The sequence below is a fragment of the Pelodiscus sinensis genome, chromosome 1 (assembly GCF_049634645.1).
Source record: "Pelodiscus sinensis isolate JC-2024 chromosome 1, ASM4963464v1, whole genome shotgun sequence".
Lineage (NCBI taxonomy): Eukaryota > Metazoa > Chordata > Testudines > Trionychidae > Pelodiscus > Pelodiscus sinensis.
Window position 1 is genome coordinate 23320835 of NC_134711.1, and position 17675 is coordinate 23338509.

The 17675-nt window shown below is 41.5% G+C and overlaps 2 protein-coding genes across 3 annotated transcripts in view; one reads left to right on the forward strand and one right to left on the reverse strand.

The window, feature by feature from the left end:
* The window catches only part of FBXL13 (F-box and leucine rich repeat protein 13), a 229336-nt gene that overhangs the window by 98052 nt on the left and 113609 nt on the right, over positions 1-17675 (reverse strand). The window contains exon 12 of the mRNA XM_006137531.4: positions 8883-9012. Within this exon, the coding sequence (XP_006137593.1) occupies positions 8883-9012 (130 nt within the window). The remainder of the gene's footprint in view (positions 1-8882; positions 9013-17675) is intronic.
* The window catches only part of LRRC17 (leucine rich repeat containing 17), a 39862-nt gene continuing 30990 nt past the window's right edge, over positions 8804-17675 (forward strand). For both annotated transcript variants that reach the window (XM_006137529.4, XM_006137530.4), the window contains exon 1: positions 8804-8942. The gene's annotated coding sequence lies outside the window, so the exon portion shown is untranslated. The remainder of the gene's footprint in view (positions 8943-17675) is intronic.

The following is a 17675-nucleotide window of genomic DNA, read 5'->3' on the forward strand; positions in this document are numbered from 1 at the left end:
TCTTTGAACTGTACCAAAACTATCACAGACTGACTGATCATCAGTCAGCCAGGAAATAAATGTACCCAGGTTTGCCCTGAGACTCAGTGAGTTTTCTTTTTACATGATTTTATGTACAACAGTTTGCAGGAAATCTGTAATGTTGCATGTGGTACAGAAGGAGTTTTGGTCAGTCTCACAGTGCCTAAAACAGCATTAACAATACACTGTCAAGGGTACATATCTTTAAGGAATCGGTATATCTTCCACAATTGCATGACCAGGAGGCACACAAAGGTTTTATAGCAAAGACAGAGGCAGTTTGCCAGAGTTAGAGTCTCTGGTGGGCCGCCGCCTCTACATTTACCTACGCAATCCACGGCCAATGGGTGTTACAAGTGCACATCCCTACAGAGGTACAGTTAACTATAGCGGCAGCGGCCTGCCAGAGACTAAACCTGGAAAACCAGATCCTACCATGGGCCAGTATTTGCCCACCACTGTTTTATAAACTATCAACCATTGAGGAAGCTTTCTGTCGGCTCTTCCTTTTCTTAATCAACAAATATACTGTAATATAACAAGAATTTGCCCTGTGATATTTATGAAAGTATTAAGATCTTTTGACAAAGATTTTTGTGTTATTTTGAATAGCTATTGAAAAACAATACACAGTCTTCTTATTATTCCATCCCAAAATAATTTGCTATAGGATATTTCCAATCTCCTTAACATCCTTAGCTATGAAGACTGAAGCAAGGAATTTATTTAGTTTCTCCGCAATTACCTTATTGTCTGTGAGTGCTCCTTTAGCATCTCAAACATCCAATTGTCCCACTGGTTGTTTAGCAGGCTTCCTGTTTCTGAAGTACTTAAAAAAACATTTTTCTATTACTTTTTGAGTTTTTGGCTAGCTGTTCTTCAAGCTCCTTCTTGGCTTTCCTTATTAAATTTTTACACTTCATTTGATGGAATTTATGCTCCTTTCTATTTTCCTCACTAGAATTTCTCTTCTAGTTTTTAAACAATGCTTTTTTGTCTCCCACTGCTTCTTTTACTTGGTTGTTAAGACACATTTTTGGTTGTTTTACTGTTTTTTAATTTGTGGGTATTCATTTAAGTTTGGCCTCTATTATGGTGTCTTTGAAAAGTTTCCATTTAGCTTGCAGGGATTTCTGTTTTGACACTGAACCTTCTGTTTAACTAATTTCATATTTGTGTAGTTCCCCTTTAGGAAATTAAATACCATAGTATTAGGCTGCTATGATGTTTCTCCCACTACAGGGATGTTTAATGTAATTATATTATGGTTACTATTTTTAAGTGGTACAGCAAGTCACCTCTTGGATCAGATCCTGAGCTCCACTTAGGACTAAATTAAGAATTGCCTCTCTTCTTGTGGGTTCCAGAACCAGTTGCTCTATGAAGCAGTCATTTATGGTGTTAAGCATCAGTCCTGAGGTGATGTGTACCCAGTCAATATGGGGCTAGTTGAAATCCCCCATTGTTGTTGAGTTTTTTATTTGTATAGCCTCTCTAATCTCCCTTAGCATTTCACATTCACTATCACTATCCTGGTCAGGTGGTTGGTAATATAACCCTACTGCTATTATTATTATTGTTATTATTATTAGTATCCATAAAGATTCTATAAAACAGTTTGATTCATTTAAGATTTTTAGTTCATTTTTCACTTTCTTTCACATACATTCCCACTCCCCCATCAGCATGATCTGTTCTGTCTTTCTGATATATTTTATACCGTGGTATTACTGTGTCCCATTGATTATCCTAATTCCACCAAGTTTCTGTGATGCCTATTATCCTCATTCAATATGAGGCACTCTAATTCACCCATCTTATTATTTATATCTCTAGCATTTGTATATAAACACTTTAAAAACTTGTCTCTATTTAGCTGATGTGATTGAATGGGACTCTTTTTTTATCTGACTGTTTCTCATCTGATCTTACCAATATCTTATCATCTTCCATCCACTCCTCTTTACTAGGACATAGAGAATCTCTATTAATAGACCCTCTCTTAAGAGATGTCTCTGTCCGATTCATGTGCTCCTTCATACTTGTTGGCTTTCCCCCAGCCCTTAGTTTAAAAACTGCTCTACCAGCAGCACCATTTCAGATTTTGGTGTGGGGAGGTGACCTGTGCAAGTTGTAATGGGAGGAAAAAGAGTGAGAGCATGGGGGCAGCAAACTGAGGAAAGAGGTTTCAATGGTGTTACTGAGCATACTTAGTAAAAGCCAAACACCAAATAGAGGAGGAACCAACCCCATCTACTCCCTCCTGCCCACACACACATATCACCTCTATCCAGGGGCTACTATTAAGGTGTGGAAAACTCTACTTTTTTGGCAGACAACTTAGTAGTTAGCTGACAGTGGCACTGTATCTAATTCCTTTCTAAAAGAACAAACATTAAATAAATATTAGACCCACTCAGTTCCAACACTAAAATATTCTGACATCTTGTGGCAAGTCACTTAAGGGACAGTGGTTAGCTTTAAAATTATAATGTATATTCTTACTTTGTTACTAACTCTGTGGAGAGAGACAGATTCCCGTCAGGACTCTTGGGCTCAATCTCAGCTCTAGAAGGAGAATAGGGTCCAGTGGATTACAGCAAGGGGCCAGTTACATTTCAGCTTTATATAAGAACATCAGAATGTCCATACTGGGTCAGACCAAAGGTCTTTCTAGCCCAGTATCCTGTCTTCCAACAGTGGCCAATGCCAGGTTCTTCAGGAGGAATAAACAGAAGAGGCAATCATCATGATCCATCCCCTGTCACCCACTCCCAGCTTCTGACAAACAGAATCTAGGGACACCATTCCTGCCCATTCTACCTAGTAGACATTGTTGGACCTATTCTCCTTGAACTTACTTTGTTCTTAGTGGAACCCTGTTATGGTTTGGGCCTTTTCACCATCTACTGGCAAAGAGTTCCACAAGTTGATAGTGAAAAAATAAATTATTTTGTTTGTTTTAAATATCACCTATAAATTTAATGGGGTGAACTTTTTGTATTATGTTAGTGAAGGAATAAATATCATTTCCTTATTCTATTTTTCCACACCGGTCATGATTTTCTAATCATCCAACATATCTCCCCACTCTTTAGTCATTTCTTTTCCAAGCTGAAAAGTCCCAGTTTTGTTAATCTCTCGTCATATGGAAGCTGTTCCTTACCCCCTAATCATTTCTATTGTCCTTTCTGTGCCTTTTCCAAATCCAATATATATATATTTAGATGGGGTGACTAGATCTGCATTCAGTTTTCAAGATTTGGACATATAATGATTAAATGGCACCCTTGTGCTCCACGACCTTTATAAGTGCCAGCAATTTGGTTCAATTTTGGTTTAGGTGAAGCTCATCCTTCCTATACAGGTTCCCCCCTTCCCAAAAGCTTCCCCCGTTCCGAATAAATCTAAACCTCTCTTCCCTATGCCATTATCTCAGCCATATATTGAGACTCTGAAGTTCTGCCTGTGTACCTGGCCCTGTACACGGAACTAGAAGCATTTCAGAGAATACTACCATTAAGCTCCTGGATTTCAATCTCCTTCCTAGTAGCCTACATTTGGCTCCAGGACATCTCTCGCCTATCCATCCCTAAGTCATGATACCAACATATACCACAACCACGACCTCCTCCCCAGTTCTACACAAGTCTATCTAGATGTCTCAAAATATCCACAACCTTCACACCATGCAGGCAAGTCACCATATGGTTCTCCAGGTCATTGCAAACCCAGCTATGTTTCTAATGACTGCATCCCCCGGTACTAACAACTATCTTCTTAATAACTGGAATTCCCTCCCCTGGAGAGATATCCTCAGTGCAAGAGGATATCACAACATCATCTGGAAGGAGGGTCCCAACTATGTGATCATTTCCCTTTGCTCCAATAAGATGTTCTCCTTCCCTGAGCCTTTCACCTTCCTCAACAGCACAGAGGCTATCTGATGGCATTGAACCATTCTGCTGTATCCAAGAATATCTCATCTACTTCCCTTATCTCTTCTAATTCAGCCACCCTGGTCTCGAAAGTCCATATACATGGTCTCTGAGACCAGGAGCTCCTTGTACAAAATGCACAAATATGCCATCTGTTCATTGGGCAGGTAATCATACATGCCATATTGGGTGCAATAAACTGGACAGCCCCTATTCTACTGTGGGGCTTCTGCTTGCAATCTCTTTTTACTCCTAGAGATAATTAGTTTGATTATGACGTTTAAACAATGTCAAGTGGATCTAGCTCCCTTCAAACATTCTTTCTAAACTCCCTCATGAAACTTTCCTGTGAGCTGCTCCTGTTCGCTAAACTCCTCTGGTCACTTAGGAGAAGGCTTTTTAAAGCCTTGGCCTTCCTGAGTAGCCCTGCCCCCAGGTTAACTTTTGATGGCTGTAAAAGGGATTAAGTACCAAAACCTCATTAAGAAGCTCTCAGCCTTGCCTAACAAGCTCCTAGCCTCAGCACGGGGTCCTTCAAACAAACAAGCTCAGCACATGGACCACCAAACAAACAAACAAGTTCAGCACACAGTATCTTTCAAGCAACCAAAAAGTAAACTCCAAACACAAACACACGCACTAGAGACAACCACTTGCCCCAAGGATCGCGTAATCATTCCTTCTTCAGCTGGAGATACACCCTCATGATACACCTAATCCGTCTCTGTTATGTCTTCATTTAGGTCTGAATCAAAAAGATCTCTTCTCTTAAACCAGGGTGGATAAAAATCAATTATTTTTAAAAAAATTGATTTTTTAAATAAAATGCTTTTTGAGGAAAAAAAACCTATCTAAAAATAGTTTTAACTAAGATACATTATAGCTCAAAGATTATGGAATAGGGATTATAAATTTTCGTTCTATAGTACGAGACAATATATTCATATAATGTTTAAATAAGTTATAAATGAGTTCCAAGAGTTCATGGATTAGGTACCCAATTTTATGGGGTTCCAGAGACTTCTGTATAGATTATTTAGGTTAATCTTTCTATCTACCCAATGGGATTCAGTGCTCAGTCTAGAAGATACTATGGGTATGTCTACACTACAGAGTTAGTTCAAACTAACTTAGTTCGAATTAGTTAATTCGAACTAAGCTAATTCAAACTAACGCGTCTAGAACTAAAAACTAGTTCGAATTAGCGTTTTGCTAATTCGAACTAGCATGTCCACATTGAGTGGACCCTGAAAAGGCCTTAAAGATGGCCGGAAGCAGTGCCAGCAGGGCATCAGAGGAGGACTTAGAGTGTGGAGATGCTGTCTCAGGCTAGCCGAGGGCTGCGCTTAAAGGGACCTGACCTCCACCCCGGACAGACAGTTCTCAGGGGTGCCCCGCTTGAAAACCAGTCCTGGCTTGGAGTGCCCGGAGTGCCCACAATGGGCACATCACAGCACTCGGCCATCAGACCGGCTGCACTTGCCGCAGGCTGCCATCTGGGGAGAGGGGGCAATTGGGGGGCTGCAGGAGAGGTTCCACCCCCAGAAGCCCGCAGAGCCAGCCCAGTCCTCCCCATTGGGGGCTCGTACCCCATTCCTCCCTCATCTCCTTCCACTTACCCTTCCCTAGCCCCCCTTCCTGATGTACAAAATAAAGATAACATTTCTTCCAACATTGACTCTGTCTTTATTGAACAAAACTGGGGGAGACTGGGAAAAGGAGGTGGGAGAGGGGAAGAGAGAGGCTGGGAGAGGGGAGGGCAACTAACATGATCAGGGGTTGGGAACAGGTCCCAGATGAAGAGACGCTACAGAGACTGGGACTGTTCAGCTTAGAAAAGAGGAGATAGAGCGGGGACAGGATAGAGGTCTCTAAAAGCAGGGGTTGGGTGGAGAGGGTGCATTCAGAAAAGTTCTTCATGAGTTCCCATAAAGAAGGACTAGAGGACACCAAAGGAAAGGAATGGGTAGTAGGCTTCAAACTAGTAAGAGAAAGTTGGTCTTGACAAAGCAAATAGTTAACCTGTGGAACTCCTTGCTGCAGGAGGCTGTGAAAGCTAGAACTAGAACAGAGATTAAAGGGAAGTGAGAGCAAGTCATGGAGGTTGGGTCCATGGAGTAGTCTTAGCCAGGGGGTAGGAGTGGTGTCCCTGCCCAAAGTTTGTGGAAGGCTGGAGAGGGATGGCACGAGACAAATGGCTTGGTCACTGTCTTCGGTCCATCCCCTCCAGGGTCCCTAGGGTTGGCCGCTGTCAGCAGACAGGCTACTGGGTTAGATGGACCTTTGGTCTGACCCAGTACGGCCATTGTAAGCTCAGGGCTCAGGGTCGGGGGTCTCAGTGGACCCCCTTGATTTTCATGCACACCTGCTCCTGGGTGGCCAGGCTGGCAGCTCTCCTGCCCTAGACGGCCACTTTCCTGTGCCTAGTGTGGAGATCGTGGATGAGGTCCACAATGTCTGCACTAGCCCAGGAAGGTGCCCGCCTCTTGCGGTCCCGGGCAAGCTCCCGGGAGCCTCCAGCCTGGTCCCGGGAAGAGGGGGTGAGCGGGGGGACATCAGGTGGGTGGCTCTTTGCTGTGCCAGGTGCAGGGTCTGCTGGCTGGGTGCTGTCAGGCTTGCACCTGGCACGGGCACCGTAGCCAGCCCGTGCCCCTTTAAGGTGTCCGGGGCCGGGAGGGGGGCATAGAGTTTCCCTGGTGGTGGCCACCAGGGAAACCTGGGGAGGGCTAGCCTCCCACTAGTTCGAATTAAGGGGCTACACACCCCTTAATTCGAACTAGTAAATTCGAACTAGGCTTAATCCTCGTAAAATGAGGTTTTCCTAGTTGGAACTAAGCACTCCGCTAGTTCAATTTAAATTCGAACTAGCGGAGCGCTAGTGTAGCGCCTATGAATGTTAGTTCGAACTAACGTATGTTAGTTCGAACTAACATTGTAGTGTAGACATACCCTATCAGAGTTGCTTAGTTCTTAGTTCTCAAACTGTGGATTTGTGTCTCCAGAAATAACATGCTTGTTAACAGCACCAATGTTTTAAATAAATAAATACATAAATAATAGACAGAAGTGAGAAATAACAGACCTCAACCCTGTTGTCCCTCTGCAAATTTATGTATACAGAGTCAATACCTTACTTCTGCCAGAGTGGGCAGGGAGCTCCTACAACTCCTACGAGTTAACTGGAACTGGTAAGCCTTGCCCATTAAGGGTGCGTCTACACAGCACAGTTATTTCACAATAACAACCGTTATTTCAAAATAACGTCTGTTATTTCAAAATAACAATGCGAGCGTCTACACAGCAATTCCGTTATTTTGAAATAATTTTGAAATAACAGACGTCTTATTTTGAAATCTGTAAACCTCATTGCACAAGGAATAACGCTTATTCCTAAATAGCTATTTCAGAACCGTAGCAGTATGGATACTCCACTGCTGCTATTTCAAAATAGCTCCTCCCCAGGGCCAATCAAAATAATTATTCTCGAGTGCCTCCTAGGGATCTAAATTGAGGTTGCATGCCTACATTAGGGAAGCCTGCCTCAGACTAATTTTGAGGCTTCCCTGTAGTATAGACGTGCGATTTTGAAATAAGCTATTCCAGAAAAAAATCTGAAATATGTTATTTTGAAATAAGCATGTGGTGTAGATGTACCCTAAAGGGGAAGCTTACCAGTTAATCCTTTGCATCTATAATTGTCATATGCTCGCCATCTTGCATCACTATGCCTCGATACAGCAAAATCAATGTCATTACTCACACACTTAAAGTGTATTGTAGAATCGGGGACTATGGTCTTTGGCACATTAAGTTTCAATCTGATAAATACAATTCATAGCAACATCTTGCTATATGCATTAATTCGATTTAACCTAAATATTTTTTTTCATTTTCTAAATCCAATTTTTTAAATAGTCCCTACTGCTTCAAGGTATATCATCTCTGTACCTACCTTTTGAATTAAATTTCCCAAGCCTATAATTCCTTTGATATGTCTATATTGCCTTAAAGTTATGACTCATGAGAGAGTAGCCAGGTTGATTATGATTTCAGATTTGGGTTCAATTCCTGGCACAAGCATCCTGTGTGACCTTAGACAAGATACTTTCTGTCCATCAGTTCTCCATTTGTAAAATTGAGATAATAATTCCCTGATTCACAAGCACATTATTTTTTAGAGGCTGCAATCATGCTGGCAATTTAAGTACCCAGACGAATAGACAGAGTGCCTCTATTAAAATATCAAACCATGAAGGTAATAGTGTGAGGAAGGGGAGAATTTATGTGAAGTCCTTTGTTAAAATACTAGTGGTATATTACTGCTCCACAGTCTACCATTTTACAGTACTTTAAGAAAAGATACTTTTGAATATAGTACAACATTGAAAGTCTTCAAAATACTCAAAAATAAACTCTTCACATTATTAGCCATTTCAGATTGAAGAGAATCACACACTATTTTAGTTTTCATTTGAAACTTACTTTGTAGAAACATTAGAAAGCTCACTAGTAGATTAATTTCCTTTTCAGGAAATCCTGTGCAAGCTCTCCCACAAAGATTTTTGTTTGCTGACATCTTGGTAGAATTGTATTTTCAAGGCTCTGGATTTTAAATTTCGCATTGTATGCACAGTACCATAATACAAAATTTTGGCTATTTTAAATCTGCAAAAACTAATGCTTGTTTTCATTATGCAGTAAGTACTTTTTGTTTCTACATATGACACTATGCTGGACATGACCCAAAGCCTATAGTGCTAGTCCTCAGTAAAAATGTAAGCAGCTGTGGTCATGTAATTTAAAACCTCTGAAAAGTTTGCTGCAGTGGTTGTACTACATTAGTGTACCATGAGTGCTGGATGCAGCCAGTCATGGAAAGGATTCCCTTCCTCATAGAATGAAAGAGAGAAGTGAAATGCAAACCTGAATGCAACCTGAAAGGTCCAAATAGATGAGCTTGTGACATCCTTTCCCAGATCCCAGGTACTGTAAACCTTTGTCTGTGAATTTTCTGCAGTAAGCTAAACTCAGATATTGTAAATTGGAGAAGCTCCTTTACAAAAGACAGGGAGAAAAAACAGTTACTACAACAATAGGCTACAGAACACAGATTTTAAAGGATACCATAGCTAACATCTCTCTAAAAATTCTGTGGAGATACTACATTTTAACTTCAGATTCTTTCCTCATTGAAATTTAAAAGAGTGCAGTTTTCCTTGTTTCGGGTATTGTAAACTGTTTGGAAATAGTACTATGGTACAATAATATATTATATAATCCACAATTATATTCAAATAAATATTAATTTAAGGATAAATGACTTAACTGCAAAAGCACACATTTTTGTATTAAGCTGAGACTGGATGTGTATATTTTGGAAGCCAATAGACCTGTGAGGGCAAGGTTACATTATTTACTTTGCCACTGATTTATAAGCTGTTTCTGTTGGAAATGAAAACCAGAACTCTATCAAAGGATGTTAAAAGCATACAGGGATTAAACATGCTGTTAAACCTTCTGTGGTCATGTAATTGTTTCCATTAACATTTTAAAGGCAAGGTATTAAAACAAATTTAAAGTGGAAAGAGATACAAAACTAATGTATACACATATACCAATTCCATCTTATATAAATGAAGTTTAAATCTGTTATTTTAAAGGATATTAGATAATGGAACACTGGCAAACATGGAAACTGTTAAATGTATTGTATGAATTTGTACTCTTTAAATCTATTCAAGTTTTTATTATGCAAATTTAGGCATATAATATATCAAAGACTCTAAATTATACTGAACTAAATTTCTTATTGAAATAAGCAAGTATTGCAATACCATAATTATCAGAAATGAAATGTTACAGAAAAATCAAAACATATAATTAGGATTAGTGCATACTGCTTTGTAAGAGATTTAGATTTAGGGACCTACTCAGACCAGTTTTGCAAATCAGCAAAAATTAAGCATTTTGAAGGGAGACAGGAATTCCTATTATGAAGCTGATTACTTAAAGAGTGGTTCACAGCATTTTTGTGGGAATTTACTTTATGCTTTGAATGTATATTGAGAAGACATGTTTTCAAAACAAACTGGGCAGAGAAGAGGGGGATATGAAGTTGGAAAGCAACAGGGAAATGATTATGTAACTGCTGAAAAATGTTTAAATACATGCTAAGATTAAATTTCATACTCCGGAAAAAAGTAAATAAAATATGCAATCAAAAAGAGACGATAGTAACAAGTTCTGGGACATTTTAAATGGAAGATTTTTTTTGTATTTAATGAAGAAATGGAAGCACTGCCAAGTAAACCAAAGTACAGATGTTTAATTTAGGGCATAGATTTACAGCTGCCTGTGTGCTGAATCCTATTTTATGGCTGAATTTTACATAGATCCTACAATCTTGGTTTTTGTGACTCTGATTCAATCATTTGGCATCAAGAACTTAATACTGTACAGTGATTTTTAAAACAATTTAGTTATCCATAGTTATTCTTGACATACAGGCTTCCTGTTTATTGCATGGGCTGTATTATAAATGGAATAGAGGAGAAATACCAAGTTGTAATTCTATCTTATCACAACATCTTAAATCAACTGTATAACTCAGAGGCTGAATTCTCTTGATAGAATGAAAGAGTGGAAGAGGAACACATGAAATGGCCAAACAGCTTCCAGCTCATCAAGAATGCAGTCTTCCATGTTTTTTTCAATAATGAACCCTTGATATTGAGCAGCAAAATATAAGTGAAGCATTGCAAGGTTATTTCCACTGCTAAAAAGCATTTGTTAGCTATATTGTCTTAGAGAACTTTCCAAACAAAGTATCTGTGGAAAGATGCCATCTTTTGAGCAATCCTAGAAACACTGCTGAAATGTGCTTATCAAAAGCCTCGCACTGCTAATCTCAAAGGGTTTGACTACACAGCAGGGTTAAACTCAAAATAAGCTATGCAACCTGAGCTATGTCAATTGTATAGCTTAAGTCAAAGTAGCTTATTTTGAATTTGGGCACATCTACATAGCACTTATTTTGAAATAGAACACTCTTCCTCTGACTTCCCTCGATCCTCATAAAATGAGGCTTACAGAAGTCGGAGTGAGAAGTCCTCTGGCTGGACAGTATCAGAGGGGTAGCCGTGTTAGTCTGAATCTGCAAAAGCGGTGAGGAGTCCTGTGGCACCTTATAGACTAACTGAAGTATTGGAGCACAAGCTTTCGTGGGCAAAGACCCACTTCGTCAGATGCATGAAATAATGTCTGGCTGGACATTATTTCAACTTTATGTCAAAATAACTGCTTGTGTGTAGACACACACTTTATTTCGAAATAACATCAGCAGGGCTCACCAAGTGGCGGCGAGCCCCACTCGCCAGGTGCGCTGTTCTACGCTCCGCGCATGTGCAGATGGTTCTGCGCATGAACAGATCACTCTGTGCTGGCTCTTCCGGGTTGTAATCTACTCACCATCGGCGAGTAGATTACATTATTTGTCGAGCCCTGAACATCAGTTATTCCAAAATAACAGTGCTGTGTAGACATACCCAGAAGGAACTATAATGTTGATTTATGTCCATATGTCTTCAGCAAAAAGTGTTGCGGGTGGCAGTTTTCATTCAGAATCATAATTTGCTACTGACATTTTTCATATTTTTTTTTAGGAAAAAAACAGTGTAAGCAAGACAATAGAAAACCACTAATAAAACTTTCATATTTTATTGACCCAAACAAAGGGGACATTTTATCTTATTTGTAAATTTTGTTTTTCACAATAGAGACATGCACTAATTTGATTTATCCTTTCTTGGGTAGGTCTTGCCCATACATTAACAGAAGTAGATGGCTCTAATTTTTTGGTAGTAACCAGAAGCTAGGGTAGCCACTGCAACATAGGTTGGCAGGCATTCCAGAAAAGCCATTCCAAATTTAAACATGAAGAAATTGAAACTGAAAGGCAAAAATTATGCTAATAAGGAGAAAAAAACAGAGGCTTTCCTATAAATGATAGAAAGAATAACTCTGGTGCTGAGATGCAGGATGGAAGACTTATTGAAGAAAACCCAGAATCTGGCATTGGACTAGTACGTTCCCAAGGCATCACATTATACTGCAGGGAAAATCCAAAAATCCAAAATGTAGTATTTGAACAGCAGAGAAAATTATACTCCAGGAATATGTGGGCTGCTGTGAAAAATCAAAATTTTGTTTTCCTCAATAAGGAAAGAAGTAGTGTACACATATGATGTGGCAGTTCTATTGGAATAACTCAAACTTTCTTTCTTTGCTTCTTGTGATAAGTGGATTGGACCAACCTAGCAGTCAGCCCTCCAATTTGGTAGATCAACACACATCTCCAACAATAGGAATGGATGTTTATCTATTACAACACAGTTCACCTGTATGGTGTGAATTCTTTGGCCTAGTCTTCTCTAGGACTTTGACATTGAATTTAGCCACATACGGTTGATTTTTTAAATGATGTGTCCACACTACCAAGCTTGTCACGTCAATCTTAAGGGCCACTGAAGTCGATTTCAGTATTTCTGCTTTTCACAACGAGTAATGCTATTCCTGACCTTTCATGGTAGTACAAAGGATTGGCAAAATTCAAGGATATTGGCCTCCTGGAGGCCTCCCACAGTTCCCCACTCTGACCAGAACTTGCACCTCTACTGCTCTCTAGGGATGTGTCTAGACTACCTAGTTTTGTCGACAAAAGTGGACTTTTGTCGACAAAACTATACCAGCGTCTACACTACACTACATAACGTCGACAGAACTCAGCAGTTTTGTCGACACTGGTATACCTCATTTTACGAGGCATAACACCTTCTGTCGACAGAACTCTGTCGACAGAAGGTGTTATTGCCTGTAACGTTGCGTCCAGACTACGGAGTTCTGTCGACAAAGCAACTTACTTTGTCGACAGAACTCAATGTGTCTGGACGCTTTTTGTCGACGGAAGTCTAGACGTACCCTAGGTGAGCAGAAAAAGCCCCAGGAAAATTTGAACTGCATTTGCCATCTGGTCCTCATTGCGAGCACATCTCAGAACAAGCAGAACATCATGCCACACATGGCGATGACTTCAACCAATGCAAACACAGCAATGAGTTTCAATAGTTCTGCTCGAATGGGTTCCAGGTCCCAGAGATGTAGAAGAGTACCAGCATGGAGTGTCTGGGAGATCTTGGACATCATCGAGTCATGGGGAGATTAATCTATTCTATCTGAGCTCCAAACTAGCAAGAGGAACGCAGACATTTACACAAAGATCTACAGCTTCCTGGTGACTAAAAGTTATTCCAGGGACACCCAGCAGCGCGGAGTAAAAACTGAGCTGAGGCAATCCTACCACAAGATGAAGGAGGCAAATGGACAGTCCTGTGCTACAAGCATCTAAGAGCAGCTGGATGCGATGGAGGCAGGAAGGGAGGGGAGTTCGGCCAATTTCCCCAGTTTGACTGTGGAGTCCAGCCAAAACATGGCTGGCATCAGCGTGGAGGACAGCATAGTAGCAGAGGAGAAGGAGGAGCATGGCCAGCCAGCAATCGCCAAGAACCAAGAGCTATTCATGATGCTAGAGCTAGTCCCCTCCTCCCAGGATTTCTCCCATTCGATCACTGACCCCGGAAAGGACACTTCCAAGTAAGTTGACAATTTTTTCTTACTACAAACAGGTTAAGGCAATTGGATGTGATGTGTGCAGGGGGCCCAGAACAGTTACTAATATGTCTAAAGATGGAGCGGGAGTCTTGCCTGTACAGCTCAATGAAGCTCTCAGGGTATGTCTACACTAGCTCGTTAATTCGAGCTAGGTAGGCAAATCAGGGAACCGAGGTTGCAAATGAAGCCCGGGATTTAAATATCGTGGGCTTTATTTGCATGTTCCCGGCCAGCCACCATTTTTAAATCCCCCTTAGTCCAAACGAACTGCCCGCGGCTACACGCGGCAGTTTAAAGTTAATCCGAACTAAGTCCTTAGTTCAGATTAACTGTTACTCCTCATGGAATATTTAAATCCCGGGCTTCATTTGCAACCCCGGTTCCCTGATTTGCCTACCTAGCTCAAATTAACGAGCTAGTGTAGATATACCCTCAGATAGGAACTTTCTGATCCTTCTCAAAAGGTTTTTGGGGAGGCCAGCCTTATTCTGTCCTCCGCAGTAGGACACCTTCCCACACCAAGCCACCAGTAAGTGGTCTGGAGTCACTGAACCACAAAGCATTGCAATGTAAGGCCCATGGTAGTGGACTCATTCAGTCAAGATATGCTCTCAATTACTCTGTGTGATTCGGGGAAGACTGATATCTCTCATGGTAACCTGGATAAAGGAGGAGGGGAACCTATTAGTATGCTCCCTGGAAGACTGTGTGTGCCAGACACATATTCCCCCTTCTCTCTGTGGGCTGGAAAATAATCAGTGTCCTCAGGAGGCTGCATGTGTTGGACCCAGCATGTATCAGACCCAGTAGGAAGGCACCCTTTCCTGTCCTCCTTCTCCCACCAGCAGGCTCCTGCCCTGGATGGGAAAAAATAACTCTCTCTGGGAAGCCACATGTGCTGGACACAGATTCCCCCTTTCTCCTGCCTTCAGGCTCCTGTGGACTGGGAAATTAGCATTGTCCCAGGAAGTCATGTGTACTGGACGCAGCATGTGCCAGACACAGGGGGAAGCCACCCTCTCCCGTTCCACCCTCTGTCTGCCTACAGGCTCTTGCCCTGGCTGGTGTTTTACCATGCCTACCTGTCTCCAAACCAAGTGCATCCCGATGCTCCCCTGAGAACTCTGTGTACCTACTCTAAAGTGCCCACTTTAAAGAAAACATTTGGCCTTGCACAAAACACATCTACACTGTCTTTCCACAGACCTTTTGTGTAGGCTAACAGATTATGGTTAGATTTAACACAATGTATCTCCTGTAATGTGTGCCCTTGTAATTTTTCATTGCAGCTGGCTCTCTACGTACTCCCACTCTTACAGCATCTGCCAGCCTGGCTCAGATCTGCAAGTGAAAGTGGACAAGGGAGGAGATGTTAACAGAGCAGATGGAGTGCATGAACTCCCTCATGGAGGAGATGCAGGCAGAGTGCCTGGACCGGATCGCTGAATGCTAAGGAGAGAAAAGCCACAAGAGAGTAGCAAGCAAGGCAGCAGAAGATCATCTTTGCCTCCCTGACACCTGTGATGGAACGCCTGGCTTCATGTCTGGAGAGGGCCTCCTTCACCCTAATAACAACCTTTCCCTCTTCCACTAACCCCATTGCTTCCATTCCCAGAGACACCAGGGGCTACTGAGGTGCCAGGACATGGGAGTGGAGGGAACTCAATGGCTGCCATAATCCTCCAGGACTTCAGGAGACAAAAAGCAGTCCCACAGGCATTCCTGGGCCCCTCCTCCCCCATGTTCGGGTTCCCACATCTTGTTCTCCCTGCTGTTTTCCCCTAATAAAAACTCCTATTTTTGAACAATTGTCTTTTTATTGCTTGTACTATAGGGGTGGGGTGGGAGATTAAAGGCAAACACAGGGAATGCAAGGGGAACTTGTTGAGAGCAATGTGGAAGAGACTCAAAACTGGCCATGCATAAAACTGTCCTTCAAGGCCTTGCTGATTTACACTGCCCCTTGCTGTGCTCTCTAGATCATACTGATGTCCAGCTGCTCAAACTTTCTGGGTAGGCGCTCCGCCTCAGCATTCCACCCTGCCAGATAAATTTCCCCTTGTTCTCGCACAGATTTTGGAGCACACAACAAGCTGCCACCACAAAGGGAACGTTGCATTCACAGAGGTCCAACTAAATCAGGAGACTTCTAAACCTATCCTTTAAACATCCAAAAGCACATTCAACCACCATTCTACACTTTCTCAGCCTGTTATTGAACTCCTCTTTGCTGGGGTCCAGGTTGTCCATATAAGGCTTCACGGAACAAGGCGCAGGCTGGGTCGCCCAGGATCACAATAGGCATTTCCACCACTCTGATTCTGGGGAAAATGTTTCACTCTGCATCTTTCAAAGAGCTAGGAGTTCCTAAACTTGTGGGTGTCATGCCCCTTTCCTGAGAATCCCATGTTGATGTCAGTGAAACAGCCCTTGTGATCTACCAGTGCCTGCAGCACTGTGGAGAAGCACCCCTTGTGATTTATTCACTCCGTAGCAAGGTGGTTTGGGGCCAAGATGGGGATATGTATTCCTTCTATCATTCCACCACAGTTAGAAAACCCCATTGTGGTAAAGCCATCAGTAATAGTGGGGGATTTCAACTATCCTCATATTGACTAGGCACATGTCACCTCAAAACAGGATGCAGAGATAATTTTTCTCAATACCCTAAATGACTGTTTCTCGGAGCAGCTGGATCTGAAACCCACAAGAGGAGAGGCAATTCTTGATTTAGTCCTAAGTGGAGCTCAGGAACTGGTCCAAGAGGTAAATATAATGGGATCTCTTGGAAAGTGCCCATAATGTAATAAAATTTAACCTCCCTGAAGTGGAAAAAACACCAAAGCAGTCCACCACTGTGGCATTTAATTTCAGAAAGGGGAACTACCAAATAATGAGGAGGTTAGTTAAACAAAAATTAAAAGATACAGTGCCAAAAGTAAAATCCCTTCAAGCTACATGGAAACTTCTCAAAGACGCCATAATAGAGGCCCAACTTAAATCTATACCCAAGTTAAAAAACACAGTAAGACAACCAAAAAAGTGCCATTGCAGCTTAACAACCAAGTAAAAGAAGCAGCAAGAGATAAAAAGGCATTGTTTTAAAAGTGGACACTAAATCCTAGTGAGGAAAATACAAAGAAGCATAAACATCATCAAATGAAGTGTAAAAATATCATAAGGAAAGCCAAAAAGGAGTTTGAAGAACAGCTAGCCAAAAACTCAAAAAGTAATAGAAAAATGTTTTTTTAAGTACATCAGAAACAGGAAGCCTACTAAACAACTGGACGATTGAGATGCTAAAGGAGCACTGAAAGGCTCTGTCTAGACTGCAGAGTTTTTCCAGGATACCTCTGGTATCCTAGAAGAGCTCTGCTGCATCCAGGGAACACGTCTGCTTTTTGGAACAGTTTCTGAAAAAGCGGGCATGTTCTTTCAACATACCTACCTGTATTCCTCTCAGTGAGAGGAATAAGGGATGTTCCGAAAGAGAAGTTTTTTCCAAAAGGTGACCCCATGTAGATGGGCCAAATTTCAGAAAAGCCTCTTCTGAAAAAAAGCGGAAAAATATACACAAATTGCGATTTGCAATTTGCGTATCTTTTTCCAATAAAACTTTGCAGTCTAGATGTAGCCAAAGAGAATAAGGTCACTGCAGAAACAAAATAAATGTTTTGCTTCAGTCTTCACAGCTGAGGATGTTATGGAGATTCCCAAACATGAGGCATTCTTTTTAGGTGACAAATCAAGTGAATTGTCCCAGATTGAGGTGTCAGTAGCGGAGGTTTTTGAATAAATTGATAAAGTTAACATTAACAAGTCACCAGGACCAGATGGCAATCACCCAAGAGTTCTGAAAGAACTCAAATGTGAAATTGCAGAACTATTAACTTTGATTTGTAATCTATCCTTTAAATCAGCCCCTGTATCTTATGACTGGAAGACAGCTAATATGATGACATGTGGCGGAGTCCCCACTCAGGCCCCTTGGTGTGGGACACCTACTGGTCCACAAATCAGCCAGAGAGCCTTCTGGTGCAGTCAGCCATG